The following is a 14,277-nucleotide window of genomic DNA, read 5'->3' as shown; positions in this document are numbered from 1 at the left end:
AACCCATCCGTTTTGTTTCATCGAATTCCAGTTGGGGGCAGAAAGGGTCTGCAGAGTTTATTTATTCACAGCCAGGGGTTTTATCTGGAATCCCATTCTCCTCGCATTTGCTCCTGCCGCTCAGTAGCTCTGACTTGCATGTTTGGCGGGGAATGAAGTCTGCAGCTTCACAGCCGATGTTAGCTTGAGAGGGAACTGAACAAACTTGCCGGTTCCGATGTATCAATGTCATCACTTTAAAGCAAATCACCGAACATCCACCTGCAGGTCTTAGGAAGGCTGCTCTCTTTAGGCAGCGAAGCCCTTTGTTCTTGTCATCTCTATCTTGGTCTCCTCAATTTTCACCTCATCGCGCTGGCTATAGCAGCATCCTCATTGACATCAGCTGGTTGAACACATTGTCTGATTGACTATAATGTGTTCGTTCTGTCTGATTAAACACCCTCGCATTGCCATCTGATATCCAAGCCCTAAAGGAACACCACTCTCAGCTTTTTCACAACTACCAACAACCACCCAAGCAAAATGGCAAATCAGGCCATTTTACGAATTGGCCGGGTAATTTCCCTTTCTATCGGCGAGAGATTCCTTACTGCTTGCGTTTATCTGGTTTTTCCTAACTTTTCGAGCTTCGATATAGGAAATCAGTCAACTGCAGCAAGGAACAGATCTATGTACGTCTCCTTCGCTGTCTTCCAAGGCCTTGAAAGAAGCTAACCACGATGCAGCGCTCGCTGTCGCCTGTCAGGAAGAGGACATCCGTAATGTCAAGGCTTTGATCATCGGACCTGCGGGGACTCCTTACGAGTTTGGCTTTTTTGAGGTTTGATGCATCCTCTGTTTCCAAGTGTGCTGGAGCTGACGTTTCATTTGTAGTTTTCCATCAAGTTTCCTAAAGGTACAGAGCCAGGCCGTTGGATGTCCTTTTGGCCATGATACTCACACAGCTTTCTTTCTATAGATTACCCGGCAAGCCCTCCAAAGGTTGAGTCGGTTACTACAAATGGAGGTCGCTGCCGATTCAATCCTAATATTTACGCTTGTGGGAAAGTTTGTCTGTAAGTTCTCTGGCGCCTTATATCTGCCATTCAACTATCACGTCTAACACATGGTCATCATAGATCTATTCTAGGGTAGGAGCTCTCGAATTTGCCATGTTTACTAGACAATAGTCAAAACTAATGGATACTAGTACTTGGCGAGGTGAAAGCGGAGAGCAATGGTCCTCAGCCCAGGGGTTGGAATCTATCCTGATTTCCATCCAGAGCCTGATGTCTGCTAACCCATATGAAAATGAACCTGGATATGAAGACGCTAAAGGAGAAAACGATTTGAAGTCGATCCCCAAGTATATCGAAAAGGTAGCTTCTCAAAATCCCCAATAGCCTTTCCTTCATATAGCTGACACTCTTGTAGATATATCATGAAACGATACGCATCTCCGTGATACAGCGCCTTGAGGACGCACTGGGAATTCAAGCAGACGGATCTTTAGTTCTGCCACCTGGGAACTCACCTGGCGATTTGGATGAGGATGCGGACGAAAACCCACCATTCGAACCATTTCATGATCTTTGCAAGAGACGCGTACTTTGGTATTATGAATCCTACCTGAATATCATCAAAGAACAAGAATCCAAAAACGCTGTCGGCACCCGCTTTGAAAGAATGCCTTTTGAAGGCGGTGGAAACACGATGGACGGCCGTTTCAACTACCCGGATCTGAAAGCACGCCTCGGTGTCATTAAAGACGCCATCATGCAAGAGACTGAAAATTGGGAGACTGAGGGCCTGAAAGCGAAAGCCAACGATACCCGAATTTCCGTTAGTTTGCAGCGACAGTACGAACAGATCATAGAAGATCTGAAAGAAAGGAATAATATTACTCTTGACATTGCCTTTGAAAATGATAACCCGTTTGTTTGGAAATTGACCTTTTTTGGACGACCTATGACCAATTTGGACGGCGGCATCTTCAATATCAAGGTTAGTCTCAGTCCGAATTTCCCTGACGAACAGCCTCGTATCTTCGTTCAGACACCTCTGTTCCATCATCGGGTTTCAAAGGATGGCGTTCTTTGCTACTTCTGCAGGAGACCGGAAGATATGAGATCGCACGTCGAGGCTATTGTAGAAGCCTTGGAGGATGAAGCACCACGCTATGACCCACGCGCAACGGTTAACCCAGAGGCTTCCGAATTGTTTTGGGGCTCGCCAGAGCAGAAGAAGCAATATAACCGTTTGCTTAGGCGCGCAGCACAACGCAGCACGGAGTAAGTAACACATCAAATACAATCAAATCGCCTCAAATTTCCCGTTTCTGTTGACATGCTAACTTCAATCTTTTTTCAGGGAATAAAACAACGGAATCGAGTCCGGCGACCAACTTCTATTTTCATGATCCCCACGACTTTTGCAAAATCCCCTTTGGTTTTTCCATTCCCTAAATTCGACATAGACTGTTTCACTTTCTATGAAGAGTCATAAACCGGGAGCAATACATGGCGTGAACTGTTCTTTATGAATGCACTTCGTTTGACAGCCAGTCAATGCACGTTTTCCTACATCTTGTTCAGCCCAGGAGGAACTGAATGAGGCATCAGTTGGTTGTCTTTGATTACAGGACAGTTCAACTTTTGGTTTTCCATGGAGATCTTCTCTCTTTATATTCAGTCCCGTTGAGCTATTTTAGAACCCCAGAACTTCTACATCGTATTAAACCATGAACTTGAGTTTTCCTTTCAACCAATCACCCTAGAGTTCTAGCTCATACTTCCAGGGTCCTTTTCTTCTTATGCCAGGCCTTGCCCTTTTGCCCTGCGCGCGTGGTCATGAAGTGGAATAGAGGGCGAGACTAGATGAACTCCATGCGGGCTTTCAATTTACGGGAAAATAAAATAGAAAGCTGGCTGAAATGTAGATGTTCTGCTGGGGTTGCACTCGTTTGAATCGAGTGCATAGATTCATACCGTATATGCGTCATGGGCAACATTGCTCGAGAGTGCTGCTGGTCCAGAGTGAAATCGAAATCCCTTAAGGCTTGCTAGGATTGTCCCCGCCCGCATGAAAAGAGCAGGGGCTGGGATGAACCAAGAACCTATCCAGCGTCTTACAAGCCACACATTGCCAGAACAACTGCATCGGTATCTTCTTCGGCATTCACATCTCCAATATATCCTACCCAGCCGTCCTCAACGTGAGCCCAAGCAACTGGAGATTGAACTGTACTCTCTTCCCGGTCGGATATATATACAGCATCATGAAAATCTACCGATTTTACGAGAAGGGCTTTCTGGCTATATGACCTCGCCAAACGGTCACCAGGCAAATTCCCCAGTCCAGCCTCGTTCAAATGATGGGTTGTCCGGGTAATAGGCTCCGCTTTCCCATGGCAGGTCAAAATTTTTGCCTAAAAAAGGGAGACATTTTTCAGAGGGAGCAATAAAACTGCCTAAAGTTACCGCCGAAGATGACCCTTCCACCGCGGGAGGACGTACTCCTTGACTGCTTTCGAGGGACGGCGGAATTCTTGCGCTTGGTGAGCCCCCCGGTCGGTGGCAAAGATGGCGTTGGGATTATTGCTACCCGAGATAGGTCAGGGCAGCTTTTCCGGTGCGAGCTCGCACCAGGCGAGCCCTGTCAGAGAGCGGAAGGAGGAGCCGCTTGTACATGTCATCGAACCATGATTCGTCGGCAAGGGAGATGATCATGACACAGGGGCGTTCAGACGCCATTTTAGGGTGACTTGGAGACATATGTTAGCTCGCGGATTGAATGGTAAGGGTAGCCACGTACTTTTCTGGGCCTCTTGAACGGCTTCAGAGTATAGAGATATGGGAGACTAGCTTTGGAGAGATGTAAAGTTCTGGAGGTAAAACAACCTGATTTTGCGTTTGGATTTGGAGTATAAGTCACACTGTCAATCGAGATTCTAGTAGTATCATACTCCAAAATATAGATTTACCTGCAAGTCAAAGCTGGGTGTTTAGTTAGTTACTGGCTAGCTCTAGCTTTGGTTGGCGGTGAAAATGCCTTGAGATGAGGATCTAGAATTTCGGTTCCACCGGCAAACCGCCCAACGGCGAACTGTTGAACCATCACAGTGACGCCAACGAGACAAATCGCAATTGAACCCGGAAGCCAGAACCGAGTGTCCTTGAATATCAAACAGGGGCCAAGAGTCCAGCAGAGCGCGAGACGACCACAGCTTCTCCCCAGGCGTTTCGACATCCAACCCCCTATTTCGCACTGCACCCGCACCGCACAATGTCGTCTCCACGCTCCATCGAGCTCGGTTCCGTGCTCGTTGTCGGCGGCTGCGGCTTTCTCGGCACTCATATCGTTGATCACCTCTTGAATTTCCCCTCCGAAGACTCGAGCGAGACGTCGCGCATCACCACGGCCGACGGAACGCCAGACAAACGATTCTCCTACCCTAGTCTCCGTGGCCGATACCCAACCTACAAGAACACCAAAGTCTCTGTTGCTGACCTACGCACGACAAATAACCGGCTCCCCGGTGCGGAGTACTATGATGCTGACATCCTCTCCGCTGAATCGCTACTTGAAGTGTTTCGAGCTGTGAAGCCGGATGTAGTGATAGACACGGTATCGCTGATGCTGGACGGGAACAAGGAACTGACCTACAATGTGAATGTGAACGGGACAAGGAACCTGCTGGAGGTCGCTGGGGGGATGAAGGGAGACTGGGGCGGGAAGTGCAAGGCATTTGTGTATACCAGCTCCTCGTCCGTCGTGCATGACACCACGAGCGACCTCATACATGTCGATGAACGATGGCCGAAGATCACGGGGAAATTGCAGCAGGAGTACTACACGGAAACCAAGGTTCGTGAGGTCTCATCGCACAGTTGTTATTATATCTCTTCGAGGACGTTGACTGACACGTGTCACCCAGGCGATCGCGGAAGATATGGTGCTAGATTTCAACGGCACCTCACCCTCGGGCATGCTTACGGTGGCCATCCGTCCGGCTGGCATTTACGGCGAGCGCGACACCACCCTGACGTTCAAGATGGTTGAGCACGCAGCCAAGTCGTCCCAGCGCATCCTCAACTTTCAGCTTGGCGATAATAACAACCTCTTCGATTTCACCTACGTTGGCAACATCGCCTACTCCCACATGCTCGCGGCGGAGCTCCTGCTTGAGACCCAAAAGAGAACTGAGGCCGGTGGAGCGGCACCGCTTGACTACGAGCGCGTGGATGGCGAAGCGTTCACGATCACCAACGACAGCCCGGTGTACTTTTGGGACATGGCGCGGTCGATCTGGGCGCTGATGGACCGCTACGTTGAGCCACACCAGGTGTTTGAGCTGGGCGAGGGCACGCTGACGGTGGTTGGGGGCATCTTGGAGACCGTGTTCGGGCTGTTTGGCAAACGCCCGCGCCTGACAAGGCGAGAAGTCCGATATTCGTGCATGACAAGATACTATTCTTGCAACAAGGCGAAGCTGCGGCTCAAGTACCGGCCAATTGTGCCCCTGGATGAGGGTGTGGCGCGGTCGGTTGCTTATGTCTTGGAAAAGGACATCAATCTCCGGGCGAAAAAGCAGCTGTAGGGAGGCGGTCCTGTACCGGTCGGGGGTCTTCTTTTTTATAATCTGTCTTAGATATGATATTCATTTAATAACTGCCATAGATGGGATCTATATGCTGACTAAGCAATATATATTGCACCGATGGCCTTGCCGCTGGATGAAAGACGGGGCCAACAGAACGCATCGCTCCATGACCCCGGACCGGGCATTCCACCTCGAATCTTGCCTTGGCCTGCTCTTATCCTGCCGGCCAGCAGCGCTCTGCGCTCATTCCATGCAGCCAGTTGGCGTGGGTGTGACGCGTATAGTATCCATCAATATAGTTAGTTATACAATATCATTGGACAAAGCCTTGGCCGAAACCGCCTCATACCCACCAGAAGCTATCCGAGCGTTCGACATCTTGGCCTCAGTTAAGGAACTCAACGCTTGCGGACGACCTATGATAAGATGGTTGGGCTGTTTATGAGTGGGAGATAGGTGTGTATGGGCGGATGCAACAAGGAAAGCATAAGACTTGGTAGTATTTCGATCTAGTTAACTGTCCTCGACCTTTTCAGAACAAGAAGCCCAAGTGTAGTATTGCTCGCTCTATCAACCTTTCCATGATTATTGGACACATATTTAGCCGCAAACGGCTGATCTTACCTACCTTCACCCGCCGATGGCACAAGTATAAAGCATAATTCCCTAAGCAAGAGAGGTGAAATTGAAGCATGACACCAGCGTGTTAGGAACAGTCTTCCATTCAAAGATCTTGCAAGAATCAAATGGCTTTCGCTCGAGCTGGCACTGAAGAGAGCTGAGAAGATGGTAGTAAGGGTGCCCAGAAGCTAGCCGACCAAAGTTGTTTGCTTGGCAAATAAACTAAGCAGATTAGGTTGGTTCCCGCCGCCTCAGCGGGGATGTCAGAGATATAGAATATCGGCTCGATATTTCTCCCACCGCCAGTCTGCTACTTTCATTCGCAGTGGCATACTAAATATACCTCCCGGATTGCTTGTCCATAAACATGGCCTCGCTTCTTCTCTTGCTGATAATACAACTACTGTTATCTTCTACATTTATGAATGGAATGAGTGGATAAGGTAATGGCTGTTGATCCTGCTGACTGTTCCTTGTTCAAGACAACAGTCTGGGAATATAAACAGTAGGATATGTTTGTGTACAACATGAAGATGAAGACTGTCAACACTGTCCAGCTTCCAAGCAGCAAGGGCTGGTGAGAACAATGCCCTGCTGCTGGTTCCCAATAGACCGACATAGAGCGAATGCTGAGACCACCTGAGCCATCTAAACAAAGAAAGAGATGAGCAACTGGATATCTGAAGAGTCTCGTTATTGCATTGAGTTTGAGAAACTATTCATGATAGCTACAGAGCATTAATATATCGTCTTGGATTTCTCAGAGAATTGATATATGTTAGTCAGCATGGTTATCAGGTCGAGCCCCTCTTGGAAACGGCATGTCATCTAATACAAATAATACACGCTGTCCGACCTGGATCGGCAATTGCGGCGTGGACCTGCCGTTTGATTGGCTGAACTTTCGCCCTAAGATACAAGCCCGCTGTTCTGCCGTTTCCCAAAATTACCAGACGAGCACGCGGACGAGGTCAAGCTGGTTCTCCAATTACCACCGACGACGACCTTTGACGCTGTCTCTCTTCCTCGCTCTCTTGCTCTGCAACGGCTGTCCTTTTGTTCCCGTATGCCTGAATGGATCATTAAGCTAATCGCCAGTTTCCCCCCTTGTTCTTTCGTTCTTGGCTCCGCTGGTGTCTGTTGGCCTGAGATTGCTTTCACATTGCACATTGTTGTGCTGCAAAGATCTGGCTCCTCCCGAGACCTTGCCGTCAAATTGAAATCGCAGCGTATAAAGGGCGAGATTGGAGAGATTTGCCCACTTTGAAATACTTTCGAGCTTCGTGCCGTGCCTTTTCCTCCAGCATCGATTGCAACGCTACGGCACTTCGGAGTTACGCCTCCTCTCGCCCTTCCTACAATTTAACATCCGGCTCGAGCCATATTCAGCAAGTCATGGACAGTTGATGCTTAGCGGCCAAGTTATTTCGCTGGTCTGGGCACCGCTCTGCCTGGCAGACGGGCTCTGTCTTCCCGCCATCGCTACGTAACTCCGCTCCCACTGGCTCCCCGTCCCCGTGTATCGTGACACCAGCTGTTCGAATCCCTTCCTCTCCACCACTCCCTGCCCTCCGAAGAGCCCAAGATGGCCGACGATACTAGCAATCCCCCCGGTGCGCCGCGATTCCTCGAACCTCCCGCCATCACAGCTCTGAAGCAGCAAGCTCGCGATGTCCCGCCTCCCGGCCCTGCACCCATGGTGCGCTCCCTGAGTCAGGATATCAGGGAGGAACGACAAGACCTACAGGAAGCGGCCGAGCAAACTCTGAACGTCATACTCGACCTGGCTCTTGACGGACGGATCAATTGGGTCAGCCCTTCGTGGCTTGAAGTAATCGGCACACCGATCGATACAGTGGAGGGCAAATACATCCAAGATATCATCATTGACAACAAGACTGCCTTTGAAGATGTTTTCGAGTCAATGAAGAAGGATGATTCCAGAAGCCATATCGTTCGGTTTGCGATCAAAACTGGCCCTGCCTCCGTCTTTCGGCAGAATCTGGCCCAGGAACCGGTGGGGGGTGAAGAGATAGAAGGGACCATAGCTGAACCGACAGATGAAGTGGATGAGAATGTTCTCAATTTGGAAGGACAAGGTATCATGGTCTACGATAAGCCATCGAGTGGCGAAGGTCATGTAAGTGGACATTCAAGTCCCCAGCTCTCCGCTATTGCCGATTTCTAACAGTCACTTTGACAGACGATGTGGATGTTACGGCCATCGACTCAGCCGCGAGAAGTCACTATTGGCCTGCCGTCACTCCTCGTCGAATCGCTTGGTGTTGGTGCAGAAGTATTAGCCAACTATCTCACGGAACTTGCAGAAGTGGGCGTTAATGATCCGGCTCACCATCCTCCGCCTATGCCAGTTCTTTGTCGTATTTGCGAGAGGCAAATCACCCCGTGGTGGTTCGAAAAACATTCCGAGCTTTGCCTCCAAGAACATCGGTCGGAGATGGACGTTCAGTTGGCTCAAGACAATTTGAATGAACATCGTCACTCGATTGTCAAAGTGCTAGATGCCCTTGAGGCTCGGAAAGCCAGACCGGGCCACACAGACGGACCCCAAGCTGAATATAAAAACTTGCCCATCGGCCCCAGCCCGTCCTCATCTGGCCTGATCTCTGGCTCGTCGTCATCCTCTGGAACACCGCCTCGCTCTCGTGATCCCTCCACTTCCGGCTTAGGTCACACTCGAACTCGGTCCTCCTTCGCCGTTAGAAGGCCTCTAGCACGAATCGTTGAGTTAATCTTAGATCTTTGCGATACCGCCTTGGAAGTTAGCACTCCTGCACTAAAAGAGTCCAGGACCGAATTCGGCGACGAAGTTCGAACACAATCTCCGCAGTCTGAGTCCCGTATATCTCAAGTTGTGAGCTGGCAATCCCCGAGTAGTAACACACTAGAGCAAGAGCAGGGTTTGGCGGCGCTGTCTGCAGATACTGAACAACTGGCTCGAGCTAAAGTCGATGCCGTTTTTCGTCATCGGAGGATCATCGAGTACGCAGAACGTATCCGTGTGGAGTTCGCTGTCCTCGTGGAGGAATGTATTGCTGCCGCAATGGATAAAGCAGAACGCGTAGCAGCCGGTGACCTGGACGATTCGACCACCTCATGCTCTAGCGATGACGGAAACGAACCAGAGAATTCCACAGCTTCCCCCGACGTGCAGTCCCAAGATCAAGCTCCTTTAACATCGATTTCCACGACGGGCACTGCATCAGAGCCTGCCTTAGACCAGACCTTAAGGCCACAACTGTCTCGCGGTTCATCATCTGTTGCAATTTCAACACGTTCTAGTAGCCCGATGGAGTGCCCAACACCCCGTTCCCACAAGAGCGTTGGTATATTGGGACAGCCAATTTTGACGAAACGAGGTTCTCTCCTTGCTGAGAGTGATGCGGCGGACAGTGACAGCAGTATTCTTTCATCAGTTTTGTCCACTGAACGTCATACTGAATCGCCGTCATCCGAGCGAGGCATCAGCCGTGCTACAAGTGCGAGAGAAAATAAACGTCGAAGCCTCATTCTTCCCGGACTTTCAAGCTCTCCGCGCAGGGAATCTCCGGCAAGAAATGCTCCATCATCCCCGTTACGGTTGAATAAACCACGCCTTTCCACCGGAGAAGTATTCCCATCGCCAGCAACTTCACCGATTCTTACGTCTATAGACCTGGGGCCTCATAACTCCTCGTTCTACGGGCCTCCGTACCGCCACCATCATCGACGACAATCTTCTACTACAAATTCGCCAGAACTAGGAAAGGCGCCAGTCTCACCCCATCTAAGTTCTGTCAGCCATCCGCCCCCACGTGCCGTGACGCCCTCTATCAAAGACTTTGAAATTATTAAACCAATAAGCAAGGGTGCTTTTGGGAGCGTCTATCTATCCAAAAAGAAAACGACACAGGAGTACTTTGCCATCAAAGTTTTGAAAAAAGCTGACATGGTTGCTAAAAATCAAGTTACCAACGTGAAAGCCGAAAGAGCTATCATGATGTGGCAGGGTGAAAGTGACTTCGTTGCAAAGCTATATTGGACTTTTGCTAGTAAGGATTATCTTTACCTGGTAATGGAATACCTCAATGGAGGCGATTGTGCTACGTTGATCAAACAATTGGAAGGCTTGCCGGAAGAATGGGCGATGAGATATACTGCTGAAGTTATTCTCGGGGTTGAACATTTGCATAGCAGGGGGATTGTTCATCGAGACCTTAAGCCGGATAATCTTCTTATAGATCCACGTGGCCACTTGAAACTGACAGATTTTGGTCTTTCGCGTATGGGGCTGGTTGGTCGCCAAAAGCGAGTGCAAAAGAATCCGAACGATTCGGCCCCTGATTTGCTCAAACAAGGCCCTTTCACCCGGACAACATCGTTGGCGTCGTCACGTTCAGCATCGTTTGATTTCCCGGTGTCGCAGTCTCCCAACACGACCCCTTTGATTCATGCGGAGCTAGGAGGCCCAGGCCAACCATCGTATTTCAGTTTAAGCAAGGAACCGTTGTTCAATCGTGAGCAGTCAAGAAGGCTATCTGGGTACAGAAGTGACAGTGGAAGTAGCGACACCCTAGCTTCCCAGTTTAAGAGCTTACACCTCTTCGAGCCTGGGGAGACTCCTTATCCTATCTCGCAGCATGCGGCACAACCGCAGCAAACCGCGTCCATAGAGGAAGAAACTCAAAGTGAAGCAAGCGATTCCCCGCAACTTTTCCCGGCCCATCCGTCAATCAGTTATCAGCCATCCTTCCCTATTTTGCATGGCACTTCGCAACAACCTCAAATCCCCCCGGCAATGGCTTTGTTTAACCCTGAAGAACAGAACCAAGGTTTCGTTGGGACTCCTGATTACCTTGCACCAGAAACTATTCAAGGAGTTTGTCAAGATGAAATGTGCGATTGGTGGTCTCTTGGTTGTATTCTCTTTGAGTTTATCTACGGGTATCCGCCATTCAATGCCCCAACAGCTGATGAAGTGTTTCAAAACATTTTGGGCAGGAAAATAAATTGGCCGGAAGGCTTTGAGGAATATTCGTCTGAAGAGTCTCGCGACTTGATGAATAAGCTCATGACTTTGAATCCCGAAGAGAGGTTGGGGTCAAATTCCTCCGAGAAGTTTCCAAGTGGCGGTGCAGAAATTCGCGCTCATCCTTGGTTTTCTTCTCTGAACTGGGATACGCTCCTGGAAGATGACGGATCTTTTGTACCCACCGTCTTGCATCCAGAAGATACCGAGTATTTCGACCCAAGAGGAGCGACAATGCAGGGCTTTACAGAGGAATGCGAAGATCAAATTACTTCTCCTCCTGGATCCTCAGGCCAATATCCTGATAGGCCCCACGACGCACTGTTCAAAGTCAAATCACAAGTGAGCTCTCTGAAACGTGGAATGATACCTCTTCACATACCGCCTCATATTCGGGATACTCGTACTCGCAGGCTTAGTGAGCCCGTTCTCGCAGATGACTTTGGCAATTTCAACTTCAAGAATCTTCCTGTTCTGGAAAAGGCCAATAAAGATGTGATACAAAAACTAAGGCAAGAAGCTATGCAAGCTCAGCAGCGTTCTGTACCATCGACAACACCGTCGACCACCTCCGGGCCTTCGCTAGAAGGAAGTCCAATTGTACCAGGACCGCTGAAGCGAACCATGTCTCAAAATAAAGCCGTCAATAGACCGGCTTCACCGTCAAGCCTTAGCCAAGCTAATTCGTCTTCTCCCAGCCGCCCGTCCCAACCATCATCTCCACTTTTGGTGCAATTTAGCACAGGGCAGCATCACCACCACCATGAAAGGCGAAAGACGTCTGGGTCATCGTCGACATTCTCGCAATTCTCGCAGCAATCTATTGCATCGTCCTTGCAGCCCGGCTCCTTTGAGCCTCCCCGGCTAGCAACAAATCTTAAGATGTCAGCATCGGCTGCATCCTCTCCAATAAAGCACCCGAAGCTTCCGTCGCCGGATAAACAAACTGGACTTCACCGCCAAAGCAGTGCGCCAACATCGAGACAACGATCTCAGACTATTGGTTCTCAAGACAGTGATGTAGCACTGCCCCGAGAACCTTTTGTTCCGGGGCATCACAAACGAAGGAGCCAGCTTTTTGATGTTTCGCCATCTTCCTCTGACAACGAAGACCCACGTGCAAAAGCACTCCTTAAGGTGCAACGGCGAAGACAAAGCTCGCGAAGGCTTTCTCAAATCAATTTTGCCGAAGGTCCTTTCTTTCGTCCACTTGATGTGCTTATCTGTGAGGACCATCCTGTCTCAAGGCTAGTGATGGAACGACTCTTTGAAAAATTGCGTTGCAGAACGATTACGGCGGTGAATGGCACGGAGGCAATGCGGTTTGCTCTCAGCGAAGTGCAATTTGATATCATTATGACCGAATTTAAACTTCCTCAAATCAACGGAGCCGATGTAGCTCGTATGGTCAGGGATACTCGGAGCGCTAATACCCACACGCCGATTATTGCAGTCACTGGCTATCTAAAAGATTTTCCGGAAACACATCATTTTGATGCGCTAGTTGAGAAGCCTCCCACTCTTGAGAAGCTCGTCGATGTTTTGTCAAAGTTTTGTCAATGGAAACCACCGCCAAATGATGAAGAGTTAGCCCAGCAGCTTCAAATCCCAGCATCTGCACTTCGTCACGTTTCGCTTCGCCTTGAAGATAGCCCAAGTTCAACCTCTTCGGGCCTCGCGGTGCCACCTAGCTCGTATCGAGGCTCAAGCCGCGAGGAATCGCTTGGAAGCAGTTATTTTGGTGATATGGAGGCTCCAAAGTCGGATGATTCTCCTATGATCATCAATCGCAATGTTGGGGATGAATGGAGTGGTGGTCGAACTGGCGGGCTTGGTATCACTGAAGAACCCTCTTCCGTCATCAAACCTAGGTTGATAGAGTCGAAAAGCCCACCGTTAGTTCCAAGCCTGCTTACGGCAACATCTGCGCCTGCAGCTTTTCATTCAGGTGGTATGCGATCACTTCGACAACAGAGATCCATCGAATGTATTCGAGCAAAACGTGAATCTATGGAGACCAAGCGATACGAAGGTGCTGAGTCAGGTGACGATGAAGATGAAGAGCTGGGTCGCGTGCATATGCGAAGCAACCGTAGTCCACATGCTACCACCGGCAAGCAGCGGCGATCAGGATCGAAGCTTGGAACGGAAATGCTCAGAACGAATAGCCGCGGTAGTGTCGTTAGTGCTGGGGAGGATATCCTGAAGGAGCGGGAAGCGGAACCTATGGAGCCCAGTGCTACTAAAAGCATGGGCTCTCCTGATTTTATGGCGCCCGCGTCTCTAGACTCCAAAATAGAGCAGTTGCATATTGGCGAGGAAGTTTTGGAGGTATTGCCTGAGGTACCAGAGAAAGAGGAACCATGCACTCCACCGGCTGATACAACCAACGAGCAGAACTCCAAGGATACCCAGCCGCTGCCACATGAGCAAAAGGAGCTAGGAGATGAAGCCGTGGACGTGATTCCTGCTACATCCGGACCTACAGACCAAACCATTGTGCAACAATCCCAGGCGCGCGGAACAGAAATCGAGCAAGAAAACATAACACCTCCCGGTACCGCGTGTGGGCCAACCGTCGTGACACCCGAAACGCAGCGTTCAAGCAAAACTGAAGATACAGAGAGGACCCCGCGAGCTGCTCTCGGCGGCAAACCTGATCTCCTACCGCTAGAAAAAGATGAGTGCGAGGGCGATGCTACTCTAAATGCTCCTGAAAGGCACAGAGCACATCATACAATTGAACGAGTCGTAGGGTGGATGCGACGAGAAGGTCGTTAGTCTCGACAAATCAGAGTGGCAACATCTAATCTTCGGCCCATCTGTCGCCATTTTATTCTATTTTAATTCCGTTTTTGCTCCTTCTCATTTTTTAACCAATTTCGTCCACTTCATTTATCATTTGGGTTCTGGAAGCGACATCATATGGGAAGCTGAATCTTTCTACTCTGTTTTGCAGCCCTCTTTCATTCTATCTTTTCTCTCCTTCGTCCTTTTCTCTACTTGTATAAGTCACATATACTGCCTTATTTTCCTTTGTGTT

At 49.5% G+C, this 14,277-nt stretch overlaps 3 protein-coding genes across 3 annotated transcripts; all 3 read left to right on the top strand.

The window, feature by feature from the left end:
- Positions 1-525: 525 nt before the first annotated feature.
- UREG_01389 (uncharacterized protein) lies at positions 526-2,277 on the top strand (the record flags this gene model as incomplete). Its single annotated transcript, XM_002541827.1, has 7 exons — positions 526-558; positions 641-674; positions 729-823; positions 877-898; positions 962-1,058; positions 1,193-1,361; positions 1,417-2,277. The coding sequence occupies 7 exons, from the start codon at positions 526-528 to the stop codon at positions 2,275-2,277; spliced, it is 1,311 nt and encodes a 436-aa protein (XP_002541873.1).
- A 1,989-nt stretch (positions 2,278-4,266) lies between these two features.
- UREG_01388 (uncharacterized protein) lies at positions 4,267-5,581 on the top strand (the record flags this gene model as incomplete). The annotated part of the gene is made up of 2 exons (XM_002541826.1): positions 4,267-4,848; positions 4,919-5,581. 2 exons carry the CDS (start codon positions 4,267-4,269, stop codon positions 5,579-5,581), a joined length of 1,245 nt encoding a protein of 414 aa, XP_002541872.1.
- Positions 5,582-7,790: 2,209 nt separating this feature from the next.
- On the top strand, positions 7,791-14,015 carry UREG_01387 (uncharacterized protein; the record flags this gene model as incomplete). Its single annotated transcript, XM_002541825.1, has 2 exons — positions 7,791-8,345; positions 8,409-14,015. 2 exons carry the CDS (start codon positions 7,791-7,793, stop codon positions 14,013-14,015), a joined length of 6,162 nt encoding a protein of 2,053 aa, XP_002541871.1.
- Between the last annotated feature and the right edge of the window lie 262 nt (positions 14,016-14,277).

This window comes from Uncinocarpus reesii, genomic scaffold (assembly GCF_000003515.1).
Source record: "Uncinocarpus reesii 1704 scaffold_1 genomic scaffold, whole genome shotgun sequence".
Classification (NCBI taxonomy): domain Eukaryota; kingdom Fungi; phylum Ascomycota; class Eurotiomycetes; order Onygenales; family Onygenaceae; genus Uncinocarpus; species Uncinocarpus reesii.
This window is presented reverse-complemented; position numbering and strand designations above follow the sequence as displayed.